We start from the raw sequence: 23,824 nt of genomic DNA on the forward strand, positions 1-23,824 counted from the left end.
ATATACATCCACTCGAGTCACAAACCATTGAAAAATCTGATAAAACATTATCATTTAAATACTGTACAAGAAAAATACTGGCTATTTCTTCACATTTACATTTAGTGAAGGTAACAGAAGGTCTGAATCCCATTTCCAATTAAAAGTATTAATTTAAGGCTTGAGATCTGGAACCTCTGAGGAAAAATAAATTCATAAATCCCAAGATGAGGATTGGCTGTGCAGCAGCATTTCATGTAAGTTGGTTTCAACATACTGATTTGTGCTCTTTTTGTTTTTATATGATATCGGTACTGGCAATCAAAGCTGTTTTCCAAATATCATTAAATTCTAATAGGTCAACTGAGTTACACAGTGAGTGGGATAATGTGCACCCTGAAATACAAACTAGACTCATTACATTGCTTTTTCTCTCCTTTAACAGAATACCTGCCTCTCTCTAGTGCAGGGGTGGGCAAACTTTTTGGCCCGAGGGCCACATCTGGGTATGGAAAGTGTAGGGCGGGCCAGGAATGCTCACGAAATTGGGGGTTGGAGTGCGGGCTCTGGGGTGGGGCCAGAAATGAGGAGTTCAGGCTGTGGGAGGGGGCTCCAGGCTGGGGCATGGGGTTGGGCTGCGGGTGGGGAGGTGAGGGCTCTGGCTGGCAGTGCGGGCTCTGGCGTGCAGGAGGGTGGGACTGAAGGGTTCGGAGGGCAATCAGGGCTGGGGCAAGGGGTTGGGGCGCAGGAGGGGGTCAGGGGTGCAGGCTCCTGGCAGCGCTTACCTCAAGCTCCTGGAAGCAGCGGCATGTCCCCCCTCCGGCTCCTACGCCGAGGCGCAGCCAGGCGGCTCTGTGCGCTGCCACGTCCGCAGGCAACCGTGGCCAATGGGAGCTTCGGGGGCAGCGCTTCCTGGCTGTCCCTATGCATAAGAGATGGAGGGGAACATGCTGCTGCTTCCAGGAGCCACGGCATGCGTGGAGCGGGCCAAGCCCTGGACCCCGCTCCCCGGCAGGAGCTCGAGGGCTGGATTAAAACATCTTCAGGGCCAGATGTGGCCCCCGGGCCATAGTTTGCCCACCCCTGCCCTAGTGGCTCATATAAATATATTCAAAGGATGTTAGATGAAATTAGACATTTTTGTCCATCTCAAGGAGGAAATTCACAAGTCTACAAACTGAATGATGCCACATCTATTCCAAACCCATATTTTATCTTTTCTTCAATTTTGTCTGGATCAGAATACAGTACTGATCTCCCATTTCTGGGAATGTTCCCCGTTTGAAATACTTCTCATACAATGTATGTACTGAAAGGAAACGATCACCAATTTCATGGGGCTTCAAGTTTCATTCTTCTCCCCCCTAACCTTGCACCTTTTCTTTAAATCTGCAGAGCTCTGAATGGGATTTTTCTTATGTTTGGGGTTTAAAAATGAACCTCAAGGTGCTCTTGGTGATGTCAGACTTTCAGTCTGTCCTAGTCTGAGACTTGGTGTATTTCCACATCTAATGCGGTAAAGCAACTGTCTCCTGCGAAGCTGCAGTTTTCACAGTGTGATACTTTTGAGTGTCTTAGAGCTGGCAAGACTCAGCTTTCAGTCACTTTTTTTTTTTTTGGCACTTAACAGTTTCCAATGCTCAGGGGGCTTGTGTTGTTCTTAACTTCCTATGGGCACTTTTTTGCTAAACAGAGATGAGCTCACAGGGTGATTACTGCCACCTTCTCTCTCTCTGCAGCTGTGCTGGGCTCATTTCAGCGGCTCTCCCTTGCATCTTTGATCCCCTGTTGAAATGGGGAGAGCCAACGCACCTGCCCCTTGGTACTTCCTTTGTCTCCCACGCGGGCATTAACTGGAGCAGACCCACTAGCTCATCCAGTGCAGCCCCCTGGTTACTGCACATTGCTCCCCGGTAACTAGGGCTTTGCTCAGCCTAGTTTCAAACGGCCCAAGCCACAGGTCTCCCAGTCCTTCCCGTGGGCACCTGTTCCCCAGCCCGAGCCAGCTCGCTGTCAGGCAGCTTTTCCCAGCGGGCCCCCCCCGGCCGCTTCAGAGGCTGGTATCAGCGGTGTCGGATTTGGGCGGCAGGGCAGCCTGGGAGGCCGTGTCGGGCTGCGCGTCGCGGCAGAAGAGCACGGCCGGGTTCTTGCAAGCCCACATGGCCACCTCGCCGCCGCTGGCCGGGCTGGAGGAGGAGAGGGTGCTGGCGGCGTGGCCGCCGGGCCGCTGCTGGGCATAGCGCTCCCGGTCTGGCTCGGACCGGCCGCGGGCCTCCAGGCGCTGGCCCCGGGCGGCCAGGTAAGCGGCCACGTTGTTCCTAGTCCGGTAGCCGCCCTCGCGGCTGCGGCCCAGCAGCATGGCGATGTTGGGGTTGCGGGCGGCGTAGATGAGCGGGTTGATGGCGCCGTTGGCCCAGGCCATCCAGCTGGCCACGGCGTCCACGGTGGGCGAGAAGGGCAGGTGGCCGGCGGCGGCCGCCAGCCCCAGGACGCAGTAGGGCCCCCAGCAGCAGATGATGGAGACGATCATGATGAGCACGGTGGTGGCGGTGCGCATCTCTCCGTAGCAGCGCAGCAAGTGGCCGTAGGTGGTGAGCGGCCGCACCCGGCTCTCGGAGAGGCGCACGGCCCGGCAGATGTTGTAGTGGCAGAAGCACATGAGGGCGAAGGGCAGCAGGTAGCAGAGCACGATCAGCACCGCGCTGTAGGGCGGGCCCAGCCGCGACGAGCCCCAGGGCAGCAGCACGTAGGTGCAGCGGCCCGAGCCGGCCCCGTGGCCCCCGCCCGCCGCCTGGGCCAGCAGGTACCAGGGCGCGGCGAAGCCGAGCGCCGCCAGCCAGACGGCGGCCAGCAGCTGGGCGGCGCGGCGGCGGCCCATCTTGCGGCGGGGCTGGCGCACGATGGCGCAGTAGCGGTCGAAGGAGAGCAGCGCCATGGTGAGGGTGGCGGCGATGCCCAGGCCGGCGTGCAGGGCGGCGCTGGCCAGGCACAGGCGCTGGCCGGAGAGCCAGGCGCCGCGCGGGCGGCCCAGCAGGCGCAGGAAGGCGAGGGGCAGGCAGAGCAGCGCGCCCAGCAGCTCGGAGAGCGACAGCGACAGCACGAAGGCGTTGGTGACTGTGCGCAGCTGCCGGTGCCGGGCGATGACCAGCACCACGGCCCCGTTGCCCAGCGCCGACAGGGCGAAGATCAGCACGAGCAGCAGCGCCTGCGAGGCCAGCGCCGCGCCCGACCAGCCCGCCTCCTCCGCCCCGGCGGCGGGGTCAGCTGCCGGCGCCTCCCCGCCGCTCTCATTGCCCCCCGCCCGGGACAGGGCGCTCAGCAGCCCCGGGCTCGCCGACGGCGGCTCCATAAGCGGCGAGCATCCCCTTCCCCGCCGCCCCGGGGAGAGCGGCAGGCGGGGGAGGAGGCTCGGCCCGAGGCCGGCCCAGGGGTTGGGGTCCCGGCTGCAGCGGGGACGCGGAGCCGCGGTTGGGGCTGTTGCTCCCGGCCCGGCCTGGCGGGCTCTGTGCTCTGCCTGCCGCGCGCCCGCGCCCCCCGCTGCGTGCGGGCTTCGGGGGCTCCGGGAGCCGCTGACGTCTCCAGCCCGTTGCCCAGGGAACCGAGTCCGGCCTGCCCGATTGCGCACACGGGGCCCGGCGAGAGTCAGCGGCGACCCCCGCGCTGCCGAGACCCCTGGTCGCCCGCAGGGCTGGGACCGTGCGCGCCCCCGACGCACACAGACACCCTCCGACGGACACCCCCAACAGACTGACACGCATCCCCTACAGACACTCCCTGACACCCCCCCAACACAGACACCCCCTGACACCCCCCCAACACAGACACCCCCTGACAGACTGACACATATCCCCAACAGACACCCGCCGACGGACACCCCCAACAGACTGACACGCATCCCCAACAGACACTCCCTGACACCCCCCCAACACAGACACCCCCTGACACCCCCCCAACACAGACACCCCCTGACAGACTGACACATATCCCCAACAGACACCCGCCGACGGACACCCCCAACAGACTGACACGCATCCCCAACAGACACTCCCTGACACCCCCCCAACACAGACACCCCCTGACACCCCCCCAACACAGACACCCCCTGACAGACTGACACATATCCCCAACAGACACCCGCCGACGGACACCCCCAACAGACTGACACGCATCCCCAACAGACACTCCCTGACACCCCCCCAACACAGACACCCCCTGACACCCCCCCAACACAGACACCCCCTGACAGACTGACACATATCCCCAACAGACACCCGCCGACGGACACCCCCAACAGACTGACACGCATCCCCAACAGACACTCCCTGACACCCCCCCAACACAGACACCCCCTGACAGACTGACACATATCCCTAACAGACTGACACACCCCCAACACAGACACCCTGACAGACTGACACACATCCCCAACAGACACTCCCTGACACCCCCCCAACACAGACACCCCCTGACAGACTGACACACATCCCCAACAGACACCCCCGACACACACACACCCTGACAGACACACCCCGAACACACACACCCCAGTGACTGACACACATATCCAACAGACACCCCAACCCACACACCCCTCAACAGACGCCCCCTCAACAGCCTGACACACATAGCTAATAGACACCCCCCTGACAGACACATCCCAGCACAGATGCCCCTCAACAGATTGACACACATAACCAACACACATACACAATCACCCAATACAGACACCCCCCCCAGTAGACTGACACACCTCCCCAACAGACTGACACACATCCCCAACACCCCCAATAGACTGACACACATACCCAGCAGACACCCCTCAACAGACTGACACACATATCCAACAGCCACCCTCCCACACAGACACACCTCAACAGACTGACATACCCAGCTGATACCTCGACAGACATCTCTCAACAGACTGACACACATCCCCAACACAGACACCCCCCAAAAGACGGACACACCTACGCAACAGACACCCCCTGACACACACACCCCCAATACAGACACCCCTCAACAGATTGACATGTATACATACCCAACAGCAGGGTCATGTGCAGAATTTTTACTTTGACCCCTTGGGGGGGAGGGGGGCTGCACTCCGGCAGGAGCTCGCTTTTCTCTCCCTCCGCCCTGCCCTGGCTCCAGCAGGAGCTCCCTCTTTCTGCCTCTGCAGCCCCGGGGCTGGAGGAGCTCCCTCTCTCTGTCACCGCAGCCGGAGTTGGAGGAGCTCCCTCTCTGTCACCGCGGTCCCGGGGCTGGAGGAGTTCTGTGCCCCCGACGATTATGGGGGATGTCCTTGCTTGCCCCCCTTGTGCATGCCCCTCCCCAACAGACACCCCCTGACAAACACCCCCAAACATAGACACCTCCAACAGACTGACACACCCAACAGACTGATATACATACCCAATGTGGCCACCCTGAACATACACACAGACACCACCTGACACACACACCCCATACAGACAGGCACCCACACACCGGACACCCCCGTGGACCCCAGCACAAACACACCCCAGCACACAGACCTCAACACCCAGACATACTCCCCAAGACACAGAGACATACGCAACACCCCCAACAGCAGATCCCACAACAAATGACGAGACAGCATACCCACAACAAACACAGATCCCCAGCACACACACAGACATATCCACGACAGACCACCCCCACAGATAGACACACCCCAACAGACAACCCCAACACACACAGACATATCCCCAACAGACACCCCAACACAGACACACATCCACACACGAACACACAGACACCCCAGCACAGTCCCCAATACACAATCACCCCGATAGACACCCCCAACACAGACAGACATAACCCAGACATCCACACACCAACAGACGCCTCCCAGCACACACAGCCATACATACCCCCAACACACAGACACACACACACACAGCCCCCCCCAGACATGCAGACCCAAATACCCCCAACGCACAGATATACCCCGACAGACAAACACACCCACAACCCACAGATACCCAGCACACAGATCCCCCCCCAGCAAATACTCCTAACACACACACAGACATACCCCAAAGGCAGACACACAGAGACACCCACCCCAACACAGACACCTTCCAACACACACAAACATTCAGCACATACCAAGACACTCCCACCACACCCCCAGGAACCCCATACCACACACACACCCACCCAGCATAGAGACAGCTCACACACACACATACCCCTCCCCCAACACAAAGATAGACAGAGGCTGGGAGCCTGGGACTAGTTACTACCCCCCAACAGACACACACAAAAAGGCAGGACACTGGAGCAGCCGTCCTGTTATCTCTCACACATATACACAGGGGCTGGGACTGTCGGTCCCCGGCCCCATACACAGATACAGACAGGGGAGTGGGACCACCCTGCCCACACACATGCGTACCCCCACCCTGTCTTTCCTCAGGGAGCTGGGCACACCCCCCCCCCCCCGCCCCCACTCCCTCACTGATGAGGTGGCCGAGTGGCTAAGGTGCTGGACTGCTAATCCATTGTGCTCTATATGCATGGGTTCAAATCCTATCCTTATCAGTTGCATTTTGTCTTTTCTGCAGAAAAGGACCTGGGGATTACAGTGGACAAGAAGCTGGATATGAGTCAGCAGTGTGCCCTTGTTGCCAAGAAGGCTAATGGCATATTGGGCTGTAGTGTAGGAGCATTGCCAGCAGATCGAGGGAAGTGATTATTCCCCTCTATTTGGCACTGGTGAGGCCACACCTGGAGTATTGCATCCAGTTTTGGTACCCCCACTACAGAATGGATGTGGACAAATTGGAGAGAGTCCAGTGGAGGGCAATGAAAATGATTAGGGGGCTGGGGCACATGACTTAAGAGGAGAGGCTGAGGGAACTGGGGTTATTTAGTTTGCGGAAGAGAAGAGTGAGGGGGGATCTGATAACAGCTTTCAACTACCTGAAAGGGGGCTCCAAAGAGGATGGAGCTAGGCTGTTCTCAGTGGTGGCAGATGACAGAACAAGGAGCAATGGTCTCAAGTTGCAGTGGGGGAGGTCTAGGTTGGATATTAGGAAACACTATTTCACTAGGAGGGTGGTGAAGCACTGGAATGGGTTACTTAGGAAGGTGGTGGAATCTCCATCCTTAGAGATTTTGAAGGTCAGGCTTGACAAAGCCCTGGCTGGGATGATTTAGTTGGTGTTGGTCCTGATTTGAGCAGGGGATTGGACTAGATGACCTCCTGAGGTCTCTTCCAACCCTGATATGCTATGATTCTAATAGGAACTGAGATGACTGTTCCCCCACAACAGCTCTTCCTACCCCCCCAAGCAGATTGGGTGCTGCTGGGGTCCCCACTGCACCCTCTCCCCTGCATCCCACACCCCCACACTGCAGGCTGCTGGGACCAGCTCCCCTCCCCCCACAGACAAAAGAAGTGACACACACACACACACACACACACAAATAGCAGTTGGTATAACAGTATTGATATTGCTAGTAGTAGACACATAGCCCTGCACACAACACCCCCAAAATGCAGACATTCTCTGCAACAGCCCGGTTGACAAACAGCACAGGATGCAATGCCACGCAGCCGCAGCAGACCAGTGGTGCCCAAACTTTTCCCATCACCCCACCACCACCACCACCAATAATGGAATCTGTCCGCGGCCCCCCCCCCCCCCCCCATTACTGCACAGTTGGCTCAGCAGGGGAGTTGAAGGTGGAGCTGGGGACAGAACTGAAGATCGGGGAGGAGCTGGAGCTAGAGGCGGAGCTGGCCTGGGGGGCAGAGAGGGAATGAGGCTGGGGGTGGAGTGGAGCTGCAGCTGACTGGGGCCTGAGCTGGGCTGGGGGGAGACGAAGCTGCAATTGGTGTGGGGGCAGAGTAGGGGGAGGAGTGGAGCTGTGACTGGGGGCAGAGATGGACTTAGTGGCGCCCCTTGTGGGGGCTGGCCTGGGCCCTGCCACATGCCCCCTTGAACATTCCTCCATGCCCCCTGCGGGGGGCGTGCCAAACAGTTTGGGGCCAATTGACTTAGTTGTTGGAGCAGGGACTGGAACCTGGGTCTCCCAGGAGCGTTTGCTAAACACTGGCTATAGTATAATTTTCGCTCACTGGCCCAATGACTATTCAAGTATTTATACAAAGTGGAACTGCTCCAAGAGGCGGGATTAAAAGAGATCCACCCGAGTCATAGAAATGTCAGCAGGAAGGGACCTCAAGAGGTCATCTCATCCAGCCCCCCTGCATGCGCAGGATTGAGTATACCTCCGTCATCTCTGACAGGTGTTTGGCTAACGTGTTCTTATAAAACCTCCAGTGACGGGGATTCCACAACCTAGGCAACCCTCGTCCAATGCCTCATTGTCGTTAGCGACAGACACTTTTTCCTAATAACCAAACCAAATCTCCCTTGCTGCAAACTAAGCTGAGTACATCTTGTCCTACCCTCAGTGGACATGGAGAACCATTGATCACCATTGATCAGCCATATTTGAAGGCTGTTACTGGTGTCCCCTGCCCCCTTCTTTTCACTAGACTAAACCTGCCCAGTTCTTTCACCCTTTCCTCAGAGGTCAGGTTTGCCACACCACTTATCATTTTTGTTGCTTGCCTCTGGACTGTCTCCAATTTGTTCACCTCTTTCTTAAAGTGCAGCACCCAAACCTGGCCACAGTGGGAGCCTCACCAGTGCCATGTATGGTGGAACAATCATCGCCCATGTCTTACATGACACCCCTGATAATAAGGGCACTACCCTGTAGCCGAGTGGATGGAACATTCGGGGGGGGAGAGCTCTGGGTTCAAGCCCTTGCTCTGAATCAGGCAGTGCTCTAAACACTGGCCTATTGTGTATATGGGAAGGCATGGATACCACCATCACCGATGTCTGTAAAAAACGGCTCACTTTGGGGCAGGCTAACACCCACACCCCTCACCATTTCCTAGTGGCTAGCTTAGGGTAGCTGCCCGCTTAGCTTTCTGGTTTCGGTGAATCCCTTTTTTAGGAACCTGTCTCTCCCCATAGATTATATAGGGAGCCTGAGCACCTAACTGTTAGAATCAGGGTGCAGCTAGAAGGGACCTTGAGAAACCATCTAGTCCAGCCTTCTGCACAGAGGCAGGACCCAGAATACTTAGACCGCCCCTGACAAGAGCTGGTTGTGGCTGTGGTGCCTAAATATTAGGCTTTCCATTAGATAAACCATTAAGATAAACTATTAAGAAAATGGCCGAACAGCAGTCCCACCCACCTGTAACAATGACCATGCCGTGGGAGTGTAACTAGCAACGTAGCCGCAGTAGCGTAGATAGCCACAAGCCAGGGCAGTGAGTTGTATGGGCCCGTGGTGCCCGTGCTCCACCAATATGAGAGCACCCGGGCCTGCCTCCACCAAAGTTTGGGGCCAGGTCTCTCCCCCGGCCCCGCCTGCTGCCCCCTGGGCAATTTAAAAAGGGCCCAGGGCCGCCAACACTGGCAGTGCAACTGGGCTAAGGTGGCTTCCTGCCCACCCGCTCTGCTTCCAGAGGTGGCCAGCACATCCCTGTGGCCCCTGGGAGAGGTGTCTCTGCGCACTGCCCCTGCCCTGAGCGTCGACTCTGCCAACTGTGGTCAATGGGAGCTGCAGGGGTGGTGACCACACCCAAACTCCCTCCCAGAGCCTGTCCCCCGCACCTCCTCCTGCACCCCAACCGCCTGCCCCAGCCCAGACCCTGAACCCCAACTCCCTCCCAGAGCCCATCCCCCGCACCTCCTCCTGCACCCCAACCCCCTGCCCCAGCCTAGACCCCGCACCCAAACTCCCTCCCCGAGCCTTAGGCAGATGTGTATGTGTGTGTGTGTGTGGGGGGGGGACTTGGGCCCATTCTGGGCACCACCAAAAATTATACAAACCTGCCACCCCTGGCCACAGCGGAGGCACTGGGCCACTACATACCCATCGGTTTCCATCTGGTTTGTTTTTGGCGTAGCTCAGCCACGCCCTCTGCTGCCGCTACCCATGTGCTACCCTGGCTACGCTGCTGTTTATACTCACGCTAGCTCACTACAAGTACGTGTCGCTGTAGCCACAGGCTTAGGGGATAGAAAAGGCAGAAATCAAATTGGCTCAAATCATTGTTAAGCTTTTTAAAGAACGATTCCAGTGTTGTCCTATCGTGCATCCGGTAGGTGGATAAATGTGCCCTAGAGCTAAATTCAGATTGACAAACATTAATACCTCAATGCCTAAACTCCTTTCAAACTATAGCTATCTCCTAGTTTGTTCGATGGAAGCTGCATTTGCCTGCTAGGAGCACCTCTCTCACCAACAGAAGTTGGTCCAATAAATGATATTACCTCACCCACCTTGTCTCATCTCCTAGGATCAATATGGCTGCAACACCACTGCAAACAATAAGATACTCATTCTTCATTGAAATGAATGGAGATACTGAGCTCAGAGATATTAGATACTATTCAATATATATTTTCACATTTTTTAAAATGTAAATGGAGTTTTAATTTTTTTCCAGACAGCACCCAAGAATTTCCCTGGCTGAGAAATGGTGTGATCATTTGCTGCCTCTTTGTCCTGATTTACCGTAGTATGGACTGCAGGATTTGGCCCTACAAGCCTAGCAAAAGATGGGCACTCTGCTACAATGATGGGGGCCACATCGGTACCTAGCTACAGAGGAGCCCTGCTCACTTGGCCTAAATTGTCAGTTCCATTGGCCTCAATTGACATCAGCTGAGGACCTGTCCCAGCAAACCATGCATCATAGCATGCCACCAACTGTATCTACTCTGATGCTAAAATAGCCTAGTTCATTGCAGCTGATTTTTTAAAAAAAACCCTGGGATATTCTGATGGGTGGGGGGGGGGGGGGGAGGGCTGCTTCAGTCTCTCCCGTTGAAGCTGTTCAACTGAGGATAAATAACAAAAGAGTGGTTGTAACAGGGACTGGTCTCAGGATCTCCCGCCCTAACCACTAGACTATAGAGTCATTCCCATTCTCGCTCCCTGGCCCAATGAGTATTAGGCATTTAAGCTGCCTGATTGCAGGTGCCCATTCGTGGATCGCTAAGCAGAGACACCTCCAGGCAGCCCAGACTTAGACACTGATAGAGAGTGGCGGGGTTTAGCACAATCCCCCCTCTGATCAGCATCTCCGGTTGGCTAGATTAGGCAGCTCCCTGCCTAGCATGATGGCTTTTGTGGATCACATTCAAAAGCCCCGCTCTCTCTCCCCATCCACTGTCTAGAGAGCCTAGTTGCCTAACTCTACTTTGAGGATCACAGTGTTGTTCCTAATTTTCTACACAGCTAAATTAGACACTGTGATGCTCAGCGTTGCAATGCCTAAGTCCCTTCAGGGGTTCCCCTCCTTTTGCACTCATTTTTACAAGTGGGGAAACTGAGGAACAAACTACCCCTCTTTCAAAGGTGCTGAACACCTGCAGCTCCATTTGGCTTTAACAGGAGCTAGGGCTGCTCAGCGCATCTGAACAAGGCCATACGTGATTTGCCCAAAAGTCATACAGAAAATTAGTAGCAAAGGTAGGAACACAAGAACCCAGGCATCCGGCCTCAGCAAAATAAGTTCAAAGAACACAGACTGTCAACCTAGCGACCATTTTTGTTCTTTCATTATGAGAATTATGGTTTTAAAATGTATTATGGCACTGGCAGATTAGATCTGTGCTTTTTTGTCCCATCATTACTCTAATTTTACCTTTTCTTTTTGAAGCTCTCCAGTACCATTAGCTGCCAACTGGTGCATTAGAGATTTGGAGAGAGCATTGTCCTGGCCTTTAGAAATTTTTAATAAGAGAATTTTTTAGAATTTTTTTTTGTCTGTAATGATATAACACCACCAGGCAACAAGTATTAATTACACCAAAATGGTCCTGTTATACTCAAATTATAAAGTACTGCATATTATGTTGAAAAAAGCCCTACTACAATTCAGGGAAATCTTAATGGTTTACTTGGTAGATCTTAATCTATTTTTACAAATTGGGCATGTATTTGTAGGGTGGTAGTATCCACCCAGTGTGCCAGATACTGTCTCACACATAGACAGACCCTGACTTGACAAGTTTACAATCCGAGACTCCAATCCTGCAAAACACTTTTGTCCCAACTACTCTTACTTAAAGTGTGTGCATGTTTGCAGATGAGGGCCTAAGACAAGCAACAGGTGAAAACCTGGGGAAGAGGGATGGATTCTCACTATATACAATATGATCACGCATTGCAGTTGCTAAACATGGTCCAAACACATAGGGCTTTGTCCAATGACCTTTGAAGTTAATGGGGAAAAACTCCCATTGACTTCAATGGGCATTTGAGCAAATCCGTATTGAGACAATTCCTGCCTCGCAAATTTCATAATTTGAGAAAACGGGACAAAAAGGAGAGGTAAATAAAACATTTATTTTAGAAGTAACTATCAGCTATCCCTAGTTGGTCCCTGTGAAAAATGGGGGGGGGGGGTAGCTCCCTTTTGTGGACACCCAGCTAGCTATAAAATCCCTGTTAGTAGCTGCTCTCTACTTGCTTTACCTGTAAATGGTTAAAAAAAGCCCATAGTTAAAAAGGGAATGGGCACCTGACCAAAAGAGCCAATGGGAGGGCTAGAACTTTTTAAAATTGGGAAAAAACTTCCCTTTGTCTGTATGTTGCTGTTCTCTGGAGAGAGGGGACAAAGCAGGGATAGGGCTGAAACTATTCTGTAAAAGCTTTAAACCTGGTATGAAAAAATCATCAAATCAGACCTAGAACTACTCGTGAACCCCAGATATGTAAGTAGATCAGGAATGTCTAGGAAGATGCGATTATGGTTATTCCTTTTATTGCTTATAGGCTTGTGGACTACTCTATGATAACCACCAAATGCTTTTGTTTTGCATGTAACCTTTAAGCTGAACCTCAAGCGAGCTAGCTTGATGCTTAATTTTTGTAATTTTTTTTTTTAAGACCTAGCAAAAAGCCTAGCTTCCAGATGTATTTTCTTTCTTTTTGTTTTTAATAAAATTTACTTTAAGAACAGGATTGGGTTTTGTGTGTCCTAAGAGGTTTGTGCATATGTTGTTTAATTAGCTGGTGGCAACACCTAATTTCCTTTGTTTTCTTTCTGAGCTCTTCCCCGGATAGGGTGTGTGTGTGAAAGGGCTTGAGGGTACCCCTGCCTTCCTGGGTTCTCAAAGGGGGTGGGGGGGTTGTACTTGGGTGGTGGCAGCATCTACCCATCCAAGGTCAGAGAAAAGCTGTAATCTTGGAAGTTTAATATCAGCCTGGAGTGGCCAGTATTAATTTTTAGAATCCTTGTGGGCCCTACCTTCTGCACTCAAAGTGCCATAGTTGGGAATGAGCCTTGACAGTCCCATACCAAGCCATTATTAACTGGTAAATTTCATATAGGTGTCAATATACTTAACTGAACATGCATCCTTGCCCTGCACCTCTAAAAATCAATGTACATTTCAGACATATTAAGTAGCATGAACTAAAGCCGTTTCAGGACCCTTAGGAGCTGAGAACCTGAGACCACAGCAGAGGGTTAGAAGCAAGTGTTTTGCTGCATACGCTGCCCCTTGGGCTAATTCTAGGACCTAAGATCTTACTTTGTCAGTAAAGGCATAATGGAAACAAGGCTCCAGGTGGGCACAATGGAGACCATCGCATATCCTCATTCCCTGAATTTGCCGACATGCTAATGATTTTAGTTCTCTCTACTCTGGGGTAAGCTCATTTGTTACTAAGGGCTTGTCGACATGGGGAAATTTTATGTTACACCAGTATAATTTAGGTGGATGCTGATTGTTGTGTAGAGTGCCTTTTTTTAGTATAGCTTAAACTCCTTCCTAAGCGATAAGCTAAACCACAAAAAAGGTCCCTCTTAAACCAGAATAAGAGCATCCACACGGGGGCGATACCTGTATAACTGTAGCAGTTTAAATCCACACCTTATGTTATACTGAAATAATTTCCCACATAGACAAAGCCTTATGCTCTTAGTATTTTTTCATTGTATGTATATATACACACACCACATATATCACACAGCAGCAATTAAAATATATAATCCCCCCAAAGATGCTAATTTAAACAATCCTGCATGCATTGAATGACTTAGCAGACCTTAAAGAGGTGTTATGAAAACTGAGTTTCATAACACTTTTGTGGTTTTAAAAGGCAAGATGAAATGGATGTGAAGCATATCCAGTCCTTGCAGTTTTGAAGACAACACTGAAAACATGTGAGAGCAAAATGATGTAGTGTTGCTTTTCTGAATCTGCAGGCATCCTGAAAGAAAAACTTGGAGGGTGAACTACCTCAGTTATCTCAGTGGGTGTTACACCTCTTATAATCACTTACAGATTACAGCATCAGTTAAACTGTTTCATAGGTAACAGTTTCAACAGAAACTTCTAGTTAAAGTACTTATTCCAGGACTCCAAACTACTTTCCTAGGTGCCAAACTGTTTTGTGTCTCAACTAGCTGCAAAAGCCACCAGCTTCCCCAGCCAACTTCTACAGTACAGATATGCATTGTCAATATAAAAATCTGAATTTATGGGACAGTATAAAATGAGTTCATCAGGCACTAGGGTACTGATTGTACCAACTCATCATATTTACTAGCATTTTTAAGTCAAGCTGCCAAAATTTTTTCCAGTCTGCAGAATCCAGGCTCACAATTTAGATTTAGCTTGCAGTAGACTATGAACGGTCTAGCTAGACAAGTGAAAGGCATTATTTACTATTTAGTACATTACATCCAACCACAACAGTGGATTGCATATTGATTTATGTAGTGCTACAAATACACACACAGCACTTTACAATCACAGGGCCCAATCGTGGTGCTACTAAAGTCAGATTTTTACTGTTGACTTCTTTGGGATTAGGATTTTAGCCCATATAGACACATTCCTTGCCCCGACTAATTTGTGATCTGAAAGAAAGAGGGCACTGGACTACCTATCTGGAGATAGTGTGGGGATTATTGAGAAGTAAGGAGGGATTATATTTGAAGAAATGGAGGCTAAAGGATTGGAAGGACAAAAGTATTTGCAAAGTATGACCCTGCCTACTCCAGGTGCAGAGGGCAGCATATCAAAAGGCACAATGTCAAGAATGCGAGAAGGAGACAGATGAATAGCAGGCAGAGACATGGTAGTCCCTTGTTGGTCATGACAAGGAGCCTGAATACGAAGTGACCTGAGACAGGATGTCAGTGGAAGTACCCACTGACGGGTAATGTTTGTAGAGCAGGAACGATAACTTCAGCTCTAGTATTTTTGAAGAGATCTGAATTAGGAAGCAGGGTGGCCAGACAGGTTATGGTAGTTAAAGTGAGATGACCAAGTCAGGGCAGATGAGCCAAAACAATGACCGCGAAACACTTAAGATCAGTGACTGAGGCCAAGTTACAAGAATTAAAACAAGAAAAATGTGAGGTCAGAATACTGCATTTTAATAGAATTCTTGCACTGACGCAGAGTTTAAAGTACATAATGTCTTTACAAGAGGCACTTACATTTGAAATTGCCCCTTCAAGCTTAGCTTTGTTTACTATCTAGCATTTGAAATAGAATTGTAAATGCAGTTTCAAACAGACCCGGACTTGTATAATACATGCTAATCACTACAGAATAATGTGGCCTGTGATCTTTATTTGTAATACAAGTAATCATGATACCAGGAAAGGTTTTTTTAGCTCTGCTCTATGATATTTAAATGACTTTGTTTTTAACCATCCATAGATGCAGCAGTCTATTAGGAAAATATGAGTTAAGTAAATATGGTGTATTTATATTTCCCCCCTACAGATTACAAAGATCATCTTTTTGATAGTGGTTACTATTTAAAAGCTGGCAACTGAATGATGGCAAAGGTCACTTTAGAGAAAATCCATATTTCAGTGGGTCCTCCTCTTCAACAACAAAGGTTGCTGTTCCAGTATAAAAGGCTTCTCCTGAGACTTCTACTACAACAGCGTTATAGTCACCACACTTTGCTTCCTGAGAAGAGAAAAGGTTTAGATTTAAATTGAATTGGCATTTAAGGGGTTCTTCCCTGTTTACAAAAGAGTATTACTACATAGTACAGTAACTCCTCACTTAACGTCGTCCTGGTTAATGTTGTTTTGTTGCTGATCAATTAGAGAACATGCTTGTTTAAAGTTGTGCAATGCTCCCTTATAACGTTGTTTGGCAGCGGCCTGCTTTGTTCACTGCTTGCAAGAAGAGCAGCCCGCTGGAGCTAGCTGGTGAGGGCTTGGAACCAGGGTGGACCGGCAGCCCCCTATCAGCTCCCCTAAGTTCCCTGTGCGCAGCCGCCCAGCAGGCTATCAATTGCCGGGCAGTTCAGCTGTCCTTCCCCACACTGCCGTATGCTGCTCCTGCCCTCTGCCTTGGAGCTGCTCCAGGGAGCCTCCTGCTTGCTGTGCTGGAGAAGGGGGGGGGGGAGAAGGGAAGAAGAGGGGTGCTAATGTCAGGGTGTCCCTGTCCCCCCTGCTCCTGAACCCCATTTCCATAGAACGGGGGGGGGGAAGCCTCAACAGGGCTCAGGACGAGGGAGCTTGCTGGCAGCAGCTGCTGTCTCAACTTGCTGATCTACTTAAAAAGGCAATGTACTTAGAGTGGGGTCAGCGTACTTAAAAGGGGCAAGCGCGTCTCTCTCTCACACACCATGTGCATCTGTCTCTCTCTCTCTCTCTCACACACACACACACACACACACACACAGTGTGCGTCTCTGTCTCTCTCTGCCATGCTGTCTCCCCTCCCTCCATTCGTGCTGCCTTGTAGAGTGTGAGGCTACATTAACAGCAATGTGTTGAGCCTCGAGGGCTCAGCCAAGTGCTAGCTCATCATTTAGCAGTAAGGCATTCCCCTGGGAAATAGCCCATCCTCTTCCACCCTCTGACTCCACCACCTCAACCAAGCTTCACAATCATCATTGCGGTGTACAGTATTAAATTGTGTGTGTGTGTGTGTGTATGTGTATATATACACACACACAGTCTTTTGGTGAAAAAAATTTCACGAAAAGACTTAACCCCACCCCCCATTATTTACATCAATTCTTATGAGGAAATTGGATTCACTTAACATCATTTTGCTTAAAGTTGCATTTTTCAGGAACATAACTACAACGTTAAGTGAGGAGTTACTGTAGGTAGCTAAGTACAATAAAATTGTGTCACCAATGTCCATTGCTTCTCTGGGTGTCCCTCAGCTCTGACCAACTGCAGTTACAGTCAGAGGGCTTTTGTTTACTTACAGAGTCACTCGCAGATATAACCCACCTACACTGGGGGTCAGAGGTCAGCATAGCTACATCAGTCAGGAGTGTGTTTTTTCACACCTCTGACTGACTAGCTAGGTCAACCTATCTTTTAAGAGTAGACCAGGCCTTACTGAGCCACACCTTGGATAATGGCTTCTATTTGGCACAGGCCAACCTAGCTTGGACTGAGCCATCGGCTAACAAGCAAGAAGGGTATAGCTGCTGTATAAAAGACTTGAACTAGTAGCCTACGATGACTTCTGCTGGGAGCTCCAGGAAGTCAAGGCAAGTGAAGGAAAGGCTCCACTATTGCCGCAGGAACAGAAATCACAGTTTAAGGCTGCGTCTACACCAGAGACCTCACAGCGGCACCCATGCAGCTGCGTTGCTGTAAGATCTCTCGTGTAGCCACTCTATGACAACAGGAGAGAGCGTTCCCATCGACATAATTAAACCACCCCAACGAGCGGCGGTAGGAGAAGCTCTCCCACCAACACAGCGCTGTGCACACCACCACTTATGCTGGCAAAACTTATGTTGCTCAGGTGTGTGTTTTTTTTCAGCCCCCTGAACGACATAAGTTTTACCGACATAGGTAGTAGTGTAGACATGGCCTAAGACCATGGGGTTTGCTTACTGGTTTTGTTAATCAATAGTTTTGCACTTTAAATGGAACAGCAGTTACCTTTGGCAGGTCTGCCCCAGACATATGGCTCCTTCCTTTTCCTAGTCCAATAGCTGTTGGGAAAAATGTTTCTGATATTCACGAGCTTTCCCATCCCAAGTTCATCCCATTTGCCTCCTCCCAACGTATGCAGCCTCTTATGTGTCTCTTTAATTGTCACTCAGCTGAACCCAATCTTCTTTGTAAATCAGTCCCACCAGCCCACACTGCTGGTGCTCTTCACTCAACTCCTTCCAATTTGGAAATCTTTCAGCTGTAACCATATTAAAGCCATACAAATATTGCCCTCCTCTGATGAGAAGCCTTTGTATATACAGCGCAAAACTGCACTGATCTTTTTTTCCTGATTTTCACTTCAAGCTCATCTCTGATCTGGTGTTGGCTGTGACCCCCAAGTCTCTTTCAGCAGTACCACACTTCTTTGGTTTGTCACACTTCATGTCTGTTTTGGATTATTTCCTGCCCCCCATCTGTATTATTTTCTGCCTATGTTCCTAACTATTTTAGGTCTCTGAATTATTCATCCATCCTCAGCTCTTTCCAATTTTGTATCATCCGTGAATTTCATCACCATACTGTTTATTCCTTTCTGTACAGCCTATGATCACAATGGAAAGATGATCCAGAACACACTGCTCTCCTACACAAAATTTGTCAAGACTTGCAATCTCTGCTCAAAACAGGCCCAGGACTGAAACGATAGGGATGCTACAGATCAGAAGTGACTACAGTGGCAGAACTGTTTGTAGATAGTTGCACTATGCCTGGTTTAAGCCTGTGCTGTTAGTTCCTCATGGCATGAGCACAAAATTCACAAAAAACACCTTAAAAATACACAGAAAAGAAGAGGTTTGCGGCTTGCCTTCACGGCTTTTCCAGTGAACAAGGAACCAGTTGAGCTGCTTCTAAAGGTTCTGGTCTGATTCAGCTGGATGAGTCCCTTATGGTATTGTAAGGCAACGCGCGCAGTTACACCTGAGCCTGTAGGACTTCTGTCGACCTAATTTAAAAAAATAAAACGTTCCGTAGCTTATTTTTAATCTTTTACTATAAAAACATGAGACGCTCCCCCCCAATATTACAGTCCATATCATTACAGACATTAGCACTGCCTAGCTCTGGGGTTCTGCAAATAGACAGAGTGAGAGAAGCACAAAAGAAACTAAGTGAGTTCTGGCACTTTCAGACTGATTCTGTTTGGCAAAATACTAAGAGTGAGGGATCCTAGTTTGACAATATTCATAATTACTACTCAAGTATTAAAACTTCATGTTACTTTCAGGTCTGTAACACTTGCAGATAATCACTAACAGAAACTAGAACAACTAAATTCTCTCGACTGGTATTCTCTGGATCAGTGCTTCTCAAAGTCAGGCCGCTGCTTGTTCAGGGAAAGCCCCTGGCATGCGCGCCCTTCCTGCAGCCCCCATTGGCCTGGAGTGGCGAACCGCGGCCAGTGGGAGCTGCGATCAGCCAAACCTGCGGACGCGGCAGGTAAACACACCGGCCCAGCCCGCCAGGGGCTTTCCCTGAACAAGTGGTGGCCCGACCTTGAGAAGCACTGCTCTGGATCATTCCCATGTGACAGTTGGGAGAGTCCTCCCCACTAAACTCATGTTTAATCCTTAGTGAAAGCCTCTCTCATGTTTGCAGAAGTATTTACCTGCTTTCATTCTATACTGAAATAGTTTACGGTTAAGGAACAGACGACACTTCAAAGACAATGCCTTTGCAGCACAGTGAGAGAAGCAGCAGCTCAATTTAACTCATTCTTAATAGACACACAGACCAGGCTTTACTTATCTTGTATCTCTTAAAGTAGCATGTTTTCATACCTGTGCATCTGCAAACACACAGATGTTGGTTGTTGGTTCATCACTAAATGCATCTTTTCCATCTGTTAATATAGTACCATAGAGGAAAGCAAGCTCTTCGTTGTCAGGGTGATGAAGTTTGAACTAGGAACAACACACAGAATGGATATACAGACATCTCCAACAATCAAATATTTTCAATTAAATTGCAGTAAGATTTTTACAAGATGACAGAGCTGGGCACACACGAGTATAAATGCATCATCCTAACTACTCTTGGGCACATTTATTTCTACCCCCCAGGTAACAAACTGATGCTCATTAGTGAGGACAGCAACTTCTTTATTTTGTGTTCACTTAAGACTACAGACATTGTGGAACTGTGGAATTTCCTGTGCGCAACTCAAACCCTCAGCTATTTCTTCAAGACTTCACTTTTCAGGTCTAATATTTGCTTGACTACAAACCATCAGTGTGCTGTTGTTGCCTGGGGCTGTACAGGGACGTGTGTGGTGAGTGGGAGGTGGGACATGCATAAACACGACAGACATTTAAACAGTCTACAGTAGACATTCTGATGCTAGCTATGGGCGCTCCTGAAGTAATTAAGAATACATAAATACAAAATTCAAACTAAAAATATGCGAATATTACACTTTTTAGTAAGATCAATCATTCAGAAGGCAGTATAGTATAGTAGACTGGCAACAGCAACTCCAGAGTCCTCAGCCGTGGCTCTGAATTTGGATTAGGGCTGGTCTACCCTAGAATGGCTACAGCAGGGCAGCTGTACTGATGCAGCTGGGCCACTGTAGCTGCTAGTGAAGATACTCTATGCCAGCGGGAGACAGCTCTCCCGTTGGCATAATTACTCCACCTTCCCCAGCAGCGGTAGCTGTGTCGGCGGCTTTTCCATACCCCCAAGCGACTTCAGAATAATTTAAGTAAGCGCAAGTGTGTACAAGCCCTAACTAAACTGTAAAACTACAGAACCAGGGCAAGAACGGTCACACCCACAAACACCTGAGAAAGTCTATTATGATATTTACTCTTTGTTGGAATGCTATATCTGGAATGTAAAACAATGTCATGAATAGTCTCCTCTGTAAGAAAAACCCTGCACTACTACTACTTTGTTAGAAAAGTATTTGGGGTATGTTGGCATCCTGCTATACCTGTCTCTTTACTGCTTCTGTTACTGCACTTGCTGCATCTACAAGATCCTGAGTCTTTGAAGAACAAACATCTAATCCCAATCTCTCAGCACTGAGAAAGGCATAGAAAGCACCACCATATCCAATATCGACCACCACCTTCCCATAGCCAGGAACATCAACTGTCACATCTAAACAGAACAGGAGAGGGGGAAAAGCAAACAGAATGTGCATGAACATATATTGGTAACATTACCTCCACCGCCCTCCCCCTGACCCCCCCAACATGGGAAACCAAATTCTGTCCTAATTCACACCCCAGTGCAATGTTGCTGATTTTAATGCAACTGTTAACATAGTAACAAGGATAATTTTGTGTAGCACTTTGACATCAAAGGATAAAGAGAGGTAAGTGCTAAGTCTTATAAGAGCCTGATCCAACTTCCATTAAAGTCAATGGAAAAACTCTCCTGTTAAAATCCATGGGTCAGATTGGGTTCTAAATCAGGGAACAATTTGTCCTTGCTGCGCTGAATTTGTTCAACTATACAGACTGTACTTTCCAAACTAGAAGTATTAGATTTTTTAAAAACAATTTGTCTCATGCTTATTAATGCAAATTAATGCAATCAGATTCAATCAATTCAGCAGGATTCTAATAAACACAGTAGTGTAAGTCAACTTAATTACAGTGTCAGATTTACTTTCAAGTGAGATGTAAAGCTAGGTGCTAAAGCAAGAGAATGGCACAGAACTCTACAGGAAAGTCAAGGAACACAATGCTAGAAATCATTAGAAAAATTAAAATATCCAAACCAAAAAAACAAATGACAGTGAGTAGACTAGATTATTAGATGCAGATATAAAATGGGTACAAGGAGTCTTGGAAAGGAAAGGATGCTGGAGGGCAGAAAGCAGAACAGCTAAAGGAATTAATGCAGTAGCAAAATGAAAAGGCAAAATGCAGGAGACCATCAGATTGAAGAGTGTGGGTGACTCCTAGTGTACTTACAGAAGCTGAATATGGTTATGCAATAGCGAAGACACAAATTTGGAATAGCATATCATCCTAAAATATTGCAGGTATTGTGAAGTCTCTAACCTATCCGAAGTTCTGCTCTTTTGTTACTTAATAAAGGTTCTCAGAAACATTAGGTAGCCCATCTGCAGAGAGCCCTACAAAGCAGAGTTCTTCATCCTCTCGACCTGGTCACCAATTTCAACATCAGGCAGATCCATAGTTAGGTCTATTCTTCTGTGGAGTCAAAAGTAGGTACAGACTTCATTAAAACCCCCCTCTCCCCACCAAAACATTCACCTGCCTGTCCCCTTCCCACCCTTAATGAGTGGTGTGTACAAAGTTAAAAACAAATCATTCCTCTGTTTTCTGGCGTGATCTCAGTAAGTGGTATCTCCTTAACTACCCTGCAGTTCGAGAGACTGCACTCTTGGACAAGCTTCCTCCTTCAAACTATTGATGTTTACACGGTCTTAAAGTACCCAATCTGATTCCCACAAATAAGGATGCACTGTGTTTTGCAGGATTGGAGGCTGCCAGCTCAATATGGTCTCAGGGGCAGCAACATGCCGGGCAGAAACTACGCTCCTTTCTGCAGAAAGTCTGTTGGCTGCCAGAGCCATGCCACGCCCTTTGACACTGACACCTGCTTCCAAAGTCAAGGGGCCAGTGCACATTCTTGAAGCTGGCTGCATCAGAACCAAAGCACCCAGAACGCTCCTCCGTAGGTGCTGGAACGAAGGATGCAGCAGCACCCCCAGCTTGAAATGGTTTCCATCATATACAGGGTTTACAATTTGGTTCAATGGCTCTCAGCAGCCCCACTACACCAATTGTTCCTGCACCCCTCTGCAGTGTGTGGAAAGGAACTAGGTGAGGGCACGTGGGTCCCACATCCCTCACTGACCAAGGTGTGGAGCTACCTCACAAATTCACCCCCACAGCCCAGGGCAGACGTGGGGAAAGCGAGAGCAGGTTTAGTGGTGTTAGTCATGCACACAGTCATCATTTTCACCGGTGGGGGCCGTACAGTCTGGGGGGGGGGGGAGAAAAGAACAGGGGCACCCTTTCCCACGGCTCCAGGGGATGGGGGTCCCACAGAAGGGGGCTCGGGGATCACACGGACAAGGGGCGCCCCCACACCATTATTGGGGGGCTCACAGACGGGGGGCCAGGCTCTCAGAGGTGCCACACAGGCGGGGGTCGCACAGAGAGGGGCGCCCCACCCCCCCGGGACAAGCACCAGGGGTCTCCCCCCGGCAGTGTCTGGGCTCCCAGGCAGGCGGGCGCCGGCCGGTACCTGCGGCGGCGGCGAAGGCGGGCACGCTGTGGAAGCGGACGCGGCTGCCGCTGCGCTGCCCGTCCCAGGGCACGAAGGCGGTGACGGGCCCGCAGGGGCAGTGGATGGTGACCGCGGTCTCGGGGCGGCTCGGCGCCGGCACCAGGCCGCCGTCCAGGGCGAAGCGGCCCAGCGCCAGCACGGCGTGGCCGCACATGGTGCTGTAGCCCTGGCCGTGCAGGAAGAGCGCGCCCAGCTGGGCGGCCGGCAGCTCGCTGGGCACCAGCACCGCCGCGTACATGTCGCGGTGCCCGCGCGGCTCGTGCACCAGCAGCCGCCGCACGTGGTCCAGCTCCGCGCCCATGTGGCGCCGCCGGGCCAGCAGCGTGGGGCCCGCGGGGCCCGGCTCCAGCCCGCCCGGCACGATGCGCAGCGGCTCCCCGCCCGTGTGCATGTCCACCACGCGCACCACCGGCCGCGCGCCGGGCGGCAGCCAGCCGGGCGCCGCCATCGCAGCTCGCGCCGCCCCAGCACAGCGAGGCGGCCACGCCCACGCGGGGGCAGAAACAATGGAGCTTATCGGGTCGAGGCTGGCCACGCCCAAATGATGGCGTC

The 23,824-nt window shown here is 50.5% G+C and overlaps 2 protein-coding genes across 2 annotated transcripts; both read right to left on the minus strand.

The window, feature by feature from the left end:
• Positions 1-2,029: 2,029 nt before the first annotated feature.
• GPR135 (G protein-coupled receptor 135) lies at positions 2,030-3,328 on the minus strand. The gene has a single exon (XM_065402336.1). The coding sequence runs from the start codon at positions 3,326-3,328 to the stop codon at positions 2,030-2,032; it is 1,299 nt and encodes a 432-aa protein (XP_065258408.1).
• A 12,093-nt stretch (positions 3,329-15,421) lies between these two features.
• On the minus strand, positions 15,422-23,720 carry L3HYPDH (trans-L-3-hydroxyproline dehydratase). Its single transcript, XM_065403918.1, has 5 exons — positions 23,231-23,720; positions 20,934-21,103; positions 19,780-19,902; positions 18,807-18,944; positions 15,422-15,989 (listed from the first exon to the last, which is right to left on the minus strand). The coding sequence occupies exons 1-5, from the start codon at positions 23,718-23,720 to the stop codon at positions 15,864-15,866; spliced, it is 1,047 nt and encodes a 348-aa protein (XP_065259990.1). The 3' UTR covers positions 15,422-15,863.
• Positions 23,721-23,824: the final 104 nt, after the last annotated feature.

The sequence above is a fragment of the Emys orbicularis genome, chromosome 4 (genome assembly GCF_028017835.1).
Source record: "Emys orbicularis isolate rEmyOrb1 chromosome 4, rEmyOrb1.hap1, whole genome shotgun sequence".
Taxonomy (NCBI): Eukaryota; Metazoa; Chordata; order Testudines; family Emydidae; genus Emys; species Emys orbicularis.

Excerpts from the sequence above, each read along its gene's own strand:
- L3HYPDH (XM_065403918.1), bottom strand. The coding sequence starts at position 23,720 with ATGGCGGCGCCCGGCTGGCTGCCGCCCGGCGCGCGGCCGGTGGTGCGC. Across the intron at positions 21,104-23,230 it reads CGCCTTCGCCGCCGCCGCAG|ATGTGACAGTTGATGTTCCT; the intron begins GTACCGGCCGGC and ends TGTTCTGTTTAG. Across the intron at positions 18,945-19,779 it reads GTGTGTTTGCAGATGCACAG|GTCGACAGAAGTCCTACAGG; the intron begins GTATGAAAACAT and ends TTTTTAAATTAG.
- GPR135 (XM_065402336.1), bottom strand. The coding sequence starts at position 3,328 with ATGGAGCCGCCGTCGGCGAGCCCGGGGCTGCTGAGCGCCCTGTCCCGG.